The sequence below is a fragment of the Schistocerca serialis genome, chromosome 3 (assembly GCF_023864345.2).
Source record: "Schistocerca serialis cubense isolate TAMUIC-IGC-003099 chromosome 3, iqSchSeri2.2, whole genome shotgun sequence".
In the NCBI taxonomy this organism is placed as follows: Eukaryota; Metazoa; Arthropoda; class Insecta; order Orthoptera; family Acrididae; genus Schistocerca; species Schistocerca serialis.
This window is the reverse complement of record NC_064640.1, coordinates 343,115,369-343,125,210: the sequence shown is the minus strand read 5'-3', so window position 1 is coordinate 343,125,210 and position 9,842 is coordinate 343,115,369. Positions and strand designations below refer to the sequence as shown.

Here is a 9,842-nt window from a genome sequence, read left to right as displayed (position 1 = left end):
CTTAAACCTAACTAACCTAAGGACATCACACACATCCATGCCCGAGGCAGGATTCGAACCTGACATTATCAACAGCATCAATACAGAGATACGGATTAGTGATAATGATGTCAACAGAGCGACAAATTACTAAATTTAATAAATACATCAAGAAGGCTAGGAGAGTATTTATGCTGGGAAGAGCAGATAAGCAGTTGTTAGCACCCCACTTAGATAATAAATGGACAAATTTAGCTCCAGTGTGATGGATGTAGAGGAATAATGGCAAAGTTTAAACTGCTTGTAAATTGCCCTCTGGAGAAATATGTGCTGAGTAAATGAATTAAGGACAGAAAAGAGCCACCATGGTTTAATAACAAACTTTGGAAAATGCTGAGGAAGTACAAACTAAATTTCAGTTCAAAAAAGAGCACAGAAATGTTGACAGGCAAAAGTTCTGGAAAATTCATGTGTGTGTAAAATAACTGATGAGTGAAGCATACAGCTTGCACTGTTATACCTTAGCAAAAGTTCTTGCCTAGAATTTGAGAAAATTCTAGTCCTATGTAAAATCACTAAGCAGCTCAAAGGCTTCTATCAAATCACTAGTTGACCAGTCTGGAATGGCAACAGAAGACACTAAATGGGAAGCTGAAGCATTAAATTTCACATTTAAGGAATCATTACGTATGATGATCATACAAAGATATTGTCATTTGACAATTGCACAGGCTCTCATATGGAAGAATTAGCGATAGCCATCTCTGGTGTAGAGAAGCAACTAAAAGAGCTGAAAACATATTAGTCACCAAGTCAGGATGGAATACCAGTTCGCTTTTACAGAGTACTCTGTGGTATTGGCTTCTTATTTAGCTTGCATTTATCATGAATCTCTAACCCAGCACTAATGCCCAAGTGAGTGGAAACAAGTGCAGGTGCTGGTGGCACCTGTAAGGGTAAAAGAATGGACCCACAAAATTACAGACCTATATCCTTAACATAGGGTTGCTGCAGAATTCCTTAACATATTCTAAGTCCAAATATAATAAATTTCCTTGAGACAGAAAAACTTCCATCCACAAATCAGTGTGGATTTAGGAAGCATTGCTTGTGCAGGTCTCAGCTTACCCTTTTCTCACATGATATTTTGTGAACCATAGATGAAGGACAACAGGAAGTTTCAATATTCCTAGATTTCTGGAAAGCATTTGACACAGTGCCCCACTGCAGACTGTTCATGAAGGCCCTTGCATACAGATTAGGTTCCCAGATATGTAAGTGGCTCAAAGATTCCTCAAGTAAAAGAACCCAGTACATTGTCCTGGATGATGAGTGTTCATGAGAGACAAGAGTAATGTAAGGAGTCCCCCAGGGAAATGTGATTGGACCACTCTTATTCTCTATGTGCATAAATGAACTGACAGACAGGGTGAGCAGGAATTCGTGGCTGTTTGCTGATTATTCTGTGGTGTACGTGAAGGTGTAATCTTTAAATGACTTGGACAGAAAGTCTGGCTGATGTGATGAACAGAAGCTTACTTGAAATGTAGAAAACTGTCACAAAACACAAAAATACCGTGTGTGTGTGTGTGTGTGTGTGTGTGTGTGTGTGTGTGTGTGTGTGTGTGTGTGTGTGTCCACACGTGTAGGGGGGGTTCAAAATGGCTCTGAGCACTATGCGACTTAACTTCTGAGGTCATCAGTCGCCTAGAACTTAGAACTAATTAAACCTAACCAACCTAAGGACATGACACACATGCATGCCCGAGGCAGGATTCGAACCTGCGACTGTAGCGGTCGCTCAGCTCCAGACTGTAGCACCTAGAACCGCACGGCCACTCCGGCCGGCCGTGTAGGGGGGCTGGGGGGGAAGGGGGGGGGGGGCAGGATAGATAGCTGGGAAATGCATCCTGAACTTTCTATGTAATATGCCACATTTAAGGTGCATTATAACAACTGTAACTTTATCTGAAGAACAGCTAGCAGCAGCAGCTCTGGTGAGATACCCGAGGTGTGCTGAGCACTGTCCAATGCGGGTGGCAACTATCTCCTCACCACCCTAACAGAACATCCTTTGTCTACAAGGCAAGTAGTGGCCCTGTATACACACTGAGGAGTGCCAAGATCAGTGAGGCCACGAACAGCGCGAACTGTAAGTTCCTCGTACAAATGTCCAACCAATAAAGTGAACTTGTAGTCTAATAACATTTCTGTTTGGATGTATGTAAATCTTCAGTGAAGAATCTGATGAAAAGCAGACAAAACTATAATCCACATGGAAACATTAAGCTATGGTATAATGGATGGGGAGAAGATAGAAAGTTCATTTTATTTTAATGTCTTGAGGAAAGGTAGTTATAATAATTCAGCCATAAAGTATTTTGTAATCATCATTTTTTATTCAAAGAAACAAGCCAACAGCCAACATTGGGCCAAATGGACCAGCAAGTTCAACTGCTAACACGTGTTTACAAAACTTGGGAGTATTTTTTTCCTTCTTTTATGTTTCAATGGATTCAGAATTAATTGCATAACAGAGACCCTTACAGATACCCCATGAAGAGCACCATTCATATTTGCCTAGAGCAATCTATATTCTGCATATCCTTTGACTCTCTTAATGACTAGATGATTTAACAGATAACCAAAATTAGGTATTTGAGTTTGTACATAGCCATACTGCAGGACAATTAAATTGGTACAATTATTCACTGCAATCGATAGTTTCACAACAGCCTTTGCCCAATACTGAACACTAGCATACAGTTTACTGGAGTAGTAAATATGTAGATCAAATTAATCTTAAGTGTATTAATTTCCCTTCTCACTTATGGTCATCCATTAAACTATGTATGTTACATATTAAGTACAATCTGGCAAAGCATACCATTCACTCTTGAAAATGTGCACTCAACATACAGAGAACAAAGTCTGCTAAATATACATGTTTGCAAAGAGTTCCCAATATCTTTCTTTTCAGAGAGCAGGTACCCCATCAGCAAAGTTCTATTGTGAGCACAAAAAACCAGAAACTTATAATGCACTTGAGAAAAGTTGAAATACTTCTACATTAAGTTAAGGAATGAATCAGTTCTTTAATTACCCATTTCCTTTATCATTAAAGGTTAGAACAACAAATCACTGCATTAACTAAAATAGTGCTATACTGCACTCAATCAACAAATACAATTCATTTTGATATTACAGCTGAGTGAGCCTGAGAATGTCTCCTCATTTATTTCAGATACACACAAATCACAACAATCATCAGTGTTTATTACATTCCAAAACTTCGAAAAGGAAGATTTTGAATGAAAACAGAAAACACATAGAAAATCATGAAATTACTAAGAAACTTTTATTCCTGTACAGTTTAGGAAATGCGTGCATGAATGCACGCCTACACACACACACACACACACACACACACACACACACACACACACACACACACACACACACACACAAAATTCAACATTGCTAAGACCAGCAGGATACTTTATATTGAAAATAAATAAGTAAGTAAATAAATAAATAAATAAATAAATAAATAAATAAATATTTCATACACATATATTAAATATTGTATATAAGTATTACAATACTATTTCTAATATTAATGTAGCTAGTAGTGATAGAGTTAAAAACTACAGGGCACACGGAAGTTGAGAGAACATTTCAGCAAGAAAGATGAGGGATACATTTGAAATTGTAAATAGGTAACTAGATGGAGAACTGGTATCGTCTTAGATTTCCCATTTTTACTCAACCACTCTTATTTGTGCGAAAATTTGGGGAGACAAACTTGGTACGTAAATTCCTATCAGTTTATGCAGTGACTATGTAAAATAGCAGCATTCACTATGTTTAATTTAACAATGAAATAAATAACTGAAAACTGAAACTAACTATTTTATGTAGAAATAATTAAGCTTTATTTTTTTAAAATAGAAGAAAAAAAGAAGAAAGGAGTTTAAAGAAATTATGCAAGTGCTTCAGATTCAGACTCAAATTTCACATTACACATACCTCCTTTCCCTCCCCCCCCCCCCCCCCCCCCCACACACACGTTTTTAATATTCTCAATGGTAAATACAACACTAATTACACAAGATTTGTGCATATGTTAAACAGTTGATTACTAGGAACTGCAAAGAATATGACGCATGTGCCATGAAGATATGCCACACATTTGTATTTCTCAAGTCTGTCACAACAATAACAACAACAACAACAATAACAACAGTAATAATATTAGTGCCTGTGACATAACAGATGTGTCATATACCCTTATGGACACAAAAATCTGGTCATTATTGGTAGATGAGTAAAAAAATATTAATAATAAAAAGAATCAAATGAGAGACAGACAGGAATGTAGACAAGAGAAATAAATTAGAAATAGTTCCACTATTATCACCTTTATGATTGTTCAGTTCATAGTAGTAAGTGTCTGACCCTGATTGAATCTCTTTGGGATACCAGTGAGATATAGTCACTCCGGTACAGAAGTAGACCCATCTTCCCCGTTCACATACCCCACAAATTTAATTTGACATCTGGTTCCAACAAAAACAGTTTTCACTCTAGAATCTCTGAAGTGAATATTAAAACTGCTTTCATTTCAACAGAGTAATAATTCTGAAACTCTATGTAAATACCATACACCTAGAGTGTATTACATATGTTTCATTTACAATCTGTCTAGTGTTGCTCAATTTGAGTTAAAAGTACTTTCAGTAGAACTTTTATTTCAGGTAAAAGCTGTATTGGAGCATGAGAATTTAAAATTTTGAAATTATGAGATCTCTGTGGGCAATCACTATCTTACTTGTGACAAATAAATCATATCAAAATTAAATACTAATAAACAAGTATTTACAAAAACAATAAAATTAATTGTTCTTACACATTAATACACCCACAAATATGTCAGTTTAAGAGCTCTATAAGAGTTCTTTCCCAAATAAATATTGATCTCATCTAAGTAAGGGAATACTAACTCCTTTGAAGTTTTTGGCATTAACATATCTTTATACACTCACATTATTGCTGAACTGGTACGGCAACCACAGAAAAGAATTGTTTCAAAAAAATAAGTGGGGTCTGTGAAATGCCACTTGTGGAGAAAATTATGAAAAGTTTATTAGTTACAGGTAAACTAGCCCAACTTTCCTTAGATGAAATAATGGCACACATGATATCTCTCAGCCGCATGATTTTTACACGTACAGAAAATGTTGCAAGATTATAATAGTTTAAAATAACCTTACAAAATCAATGCACTAGTTCCTTATCACTTTACTGAAACAAATATTTCAGCCCTATACTGTCCCCTCAATTCGGTAACAGAACTCTCAATAAAGCCATCTAAGAGAGACCCTGAGATCTGTAGACACTTCTCGTATAACATTTTACAAGAGACCATTGACGACAATATGCAGAGAGGCTGCTTGCTTATTTCATATTCAATACACGGAATTTGTATTTAGAGAGTGTACACTATCCAAAATATCATGAGTAAGTAAGTGAAAGTGTGTGCGTGCACACATGCATGTGATCAAGTGTGGAGTGTGTGCGACACACACACACACACACACACACACACACACACACACACACACACACACACACACACACACACACACAGAGAGAGAGAGAGAGAGAGAGAGAGAGAGAGAGAGAGAGAGAGAGAGAGAGAGAGAGAGAGAGAAGCAAGATGAGGATAAGGGAGAGAGAGAGAGAGAGAAGCAAGATGAGGATAAGGGAGAGGGGGAAATAAATATGGTGACTGGGGACAGTGGAGAGAAAGACACAGTTGGGGGAGAGTTTATGTGAGGGGAGAGGGTTGAATAATAGGAGAGAGGCTGAGAATGGGAGTAATGGAGAGAGGGATCGAGATGGGGAGTATGGAGTAGGGGGGAGAGGGATCGAGGTAGGGAGTAGGGGGGAGAGGGATCGAGGTAGGGAGTAGGGGGGAGAGGGATCGAGGTAGGGAGTAGGGGGGAGAGGGATCGAGGTAGGGAGTAGGGGGGAGAGGGATCGAGGTAGGGAGTAGGGGGGGGGGGGGGAGGTCCAGATGGGGAGTAGGGGGGACAGGGTGTCAAATGGGGAGAAAGGGGAGAAAGTGGAGAAAGTGCCGGTCAGGGAGGAGGGGGTGATATGAGCAGACAGATGACAAGGGGCAAAATGTGGGAGATTGCAGATGGGGGGGGGGGGGGGACATGTGTAGGAGTGGGTAGAGAAGAGGGGGGGGGGCGGAGCAAATTGTGGGAGGGGGGGCGGAGCAAATTGTGGGAGGGGCAGTCTGTAGTGTGGGAGCCGTATGTAGTACTGTGTGCCTCAGTAACTGGTTTATTTTTAGTTGCATTTCTACTATTTAAAGGAACTGCAAATCTTTTGCAGCCCACTGTTAAACTGCTGTAAGTACATTCTTGTCTGCATCACAGGCAACCTTCACTTTATTGTACAATATTCTTTTAAAAGGAACAAGAAATTTCATCTCCATTTTGAGTTATTGCATGGGTATTGTGTATCTTTAGTTTCATTAAACTGATGCTGCACATTCTGCTCCATCCTGGTATTTACTTCAATATTAGGGATTTAAAAATATTGCATGGAAATAAAATAATTATTTATATAAGTGAAATTAAATTGATGCTGCACTTTCTTGATTATATACCCATGTATTTACTCAATATGGAAACAAACGCCCCCCCCCCCCCCCCGACAAAAGACATTACAGAGTGTACTAAAAACAATAGTGCACTTTATGTACTTACTCCCATTTCATATAAACATTTCGTTTCTGATGCAAAAATTTTAGATGAACTGCCAACATTTGATAACTCTTTGATTAGCTGAACAGTGGTCTCTGTTCTTTTAAACTGTAAGTAGCCTTCTCTTAGGTCATTACTGTTGTACAAATATATCTGTGTATGCACACATTTATTATAGCTATTTTAAACTGCATCATCTAGAAAATATTTATTTTACAGGCTGAAAAGTTGTCTGCATGTAAATTCATGGAACTAACTAGGTAAGAGAAAGAAGTGATCCTACAGCTCAGATAATCCAACCTCCTAAACAGAGCCACCTGTAACCCTGCATAAATTCACCCAAAATAAATATCTGAATGCACATTTTCTGTAACAAGACAAGCTCCATAGCAATTTCACTAGGGCAGGCAACTAGACATTGCATGACATCCCAGTCTAAAACTTCATACTCCAAAGTGCACTTCAAATTTGCAATTTCTTGAACTTCACTGACAGCTTCATGCACCATCTGATACTGTAATTGAGAGCACAAAGTAATGGCAGGTCAAATGAATGTCATTTCAATCCTCCCAATAGTCTTATGCAGTGCTCTTGCAAGTGCAGTTGCACTTGCCTTGGAGAAAGTTTTAAATGCAGCACTGACAACTGCTAGCAAATGATACACACATCTAAGCCAGTAACAGCTCTTTCAGAGTGATCACACTTGTCAAGCTATTGTACAAGACTGTTAACATCAGTTTCATTTTAATGGACCTAATTCATAGAATGTCAGCTTTCACTTTAGATTAGGCAAATATACAAAACAAAAACTAAAATTTTTGATGCAGTGTAGTTATCACCTTTTGCTTCCTCATCTAATACACTTGGTGTTTCTTCAAAAAGTTTCAAAATCAAGTGTTTTCAATATAATTACATAACAACAACAACAGTTTGTGCTCACCTACTCTCTTTCCTGGCTGTAACACTATCACCACACGCAAATCAAAGCACTGTTGTCTCAAAGATGAAACACAGATTAGCAGAAAGTAAAAGAGTAATAAAAACTGTCTTTTGGAACTGTCCACTGCAGCAAATGTTTCATCACTTTTCTTTTGACTACACACACACACACACACACACACACACACACACACACACACACACAAACAACTCGGTGACACACCAGGGTGAGGGCGTACAAGTTCAGTAGTTACTTTGAGCTGGGAATACAAAATAAATTAAAAAGATCCGAACACACATGGAGAAAAACAAGCAGGAATCATCATCCTGCATTATCTGTATCCGTAAGTGAACATATATTTAAAGAAAATTATGGTAAAAATGATACCACTTCACTGATTCCTTGCTTTTCCCCCCCTTCCTCCCTGCTGAAGTACACACATCTCAGTTACAGATGAAAAATGTGCAGCACACTGCACCTCGACGTAACAGAACACAGGCAACTTTAACACCTCTCTTCATTCTGCTGCAGACACGCGATTGCACACACAGACACTGAGCTGACTAAACTGCAGTCTCGGTGTGACTGTGAGATGAAAGACGTTCCACATCAATTTCTGGGATTGCCAGTTCATCCATCACATTATCAGCATAGTCTATGGAGGATGTCTGAGAAAGCCGCTTGCTAAGTGATGACTGCTTCCGCAGAACTTCAGCCAATGTGGGGTTGTCACTGTATCGAGCATCTAGGCCCTGACGGAAAGCGTTAACCACTCTTATCTGTAATAATTTGTAAAAAGGTTTACTAATTAGTGCACTGTTGTTAAGCACATTTAAAATATAAATTATGTTTATTCAAAAAGAAAGCATAAAAAAGACTGGTCTTACTATGGTTTTAAACAGTAGTAATTTATGAACTCAGAGTAGTCCGTGTCAGACATTGACCATCCAACTAAAACAATTTTGTAATAAATTAAGATTCATGAAGTGTTGTCATTTTTAAAAACCCAAATTTTTAAAAATGATTCTATTATACTTGTGTACCATGCTTTGACAGTTAAGAAATAAAACAAGTGTAAAATAAAAAAAAAAAAAAATAAAACAGTCTGTGACTGTATAGTCAAACCAGTATGGGTGATTATTACCTTTAACATGCAGTCCAAGGGGTCCAGGTTATGTCAAAGTAAGCTTATTTGAAAATGTGCTAACATTATGTAAGGAAGAAAGGTTAACGTTTAATGGTCTGAAAAAATTACACAAAATGACAGCATGTCTTCTCCTACATAACTTCTTTTAAATTGACCATTTATGTGTGAGTGTTAAAATTAAGACAGCTAAATATGGGGTAATAGACTGATAATATTTAAGCAATTAATTTAGAGGTACTTCCTAACTAACCTCTTGAGTTTAGTTTCTTGGTGTGGTATCTGTAAAGAATATACAATCTGACAAATACCATATTGCATGCAAAGGCATAGATCAAACATATTATACAACAAAAGTTAACCAGGACACACACACACACACACACACACACACACACACACACACAATTATTGTTGCTATTTTCAAATGCACTTCAGGTAAACTGTTACAAAAAAAAACTTACATTACCAGAGATGGTACAGTTGAGGTCACGGCAACTATAATTAAATGGAGTAAAGTCACACACAAAATCCTTGAAGACAGTCTTCTAACTTTTGAAACATGCTAGTATTTATGTAGATATGGACATGCTACAAAATTTCGGACTATAAAAAATTTCAAACTTTACATGCAGAAACAAGCATAATTCATGAAATGCGGTAAGTCCTACGCACAAAATTCCATTATGTACTTCCACTATTTGCTACACATGGAGTCATTCAACACTGCAAACATATGTGACCATTTCAACTGGGTAATAGGAATATAAGCAAGCAACATAAAAATGCAGTATAACAATTTTACTCAGCACTGCAAATATCTGCCTCAATATTGGGGATGGGGGGAGGGGAGGCACCATGCAAAATAAAATATAGTTGCTACAAACATTAATAAGAACAACTGATTTTCTGTAAGTTTTAATATCCCTTACTCCCCCCTCCCCTACCTGCCTCCCCCCACCCCCTGCAAAAAATAATGTAATTAAATAATAATTAATAA

The 9,842-nt window shown here is 37.7% G+C and overlaps 1 protein-coding gene across 2 annotated transcripts in view; it reads right to left on the bottom strand.

The window, feature by feature from the left end:
- Positions 1-2,356: 2,356 nt before the first annotated feature.
- The window catches only part of LOC126470151 (plasma membrane calcium-transporting ATPase 2-like), a 374,428-nt gene continuing 366,942 nt past the window's right edge, over positions 2,357-9,842 (bottom strand). For both annotated transcript variants that reach the window (XM_050097768.1, XM_050097769.1), the window contains one exon: positions 2,357-8,477. In XM_050097768.1, the coding sequence (XP_049953725.1) occupies positions 8,262-8,477 (216 nt within the window). In that variant the 3' untranslated portion in view covers positions 2,357-8,261. The remainder of the gene's footprint in view (positions 8,478-9,842) is intronic.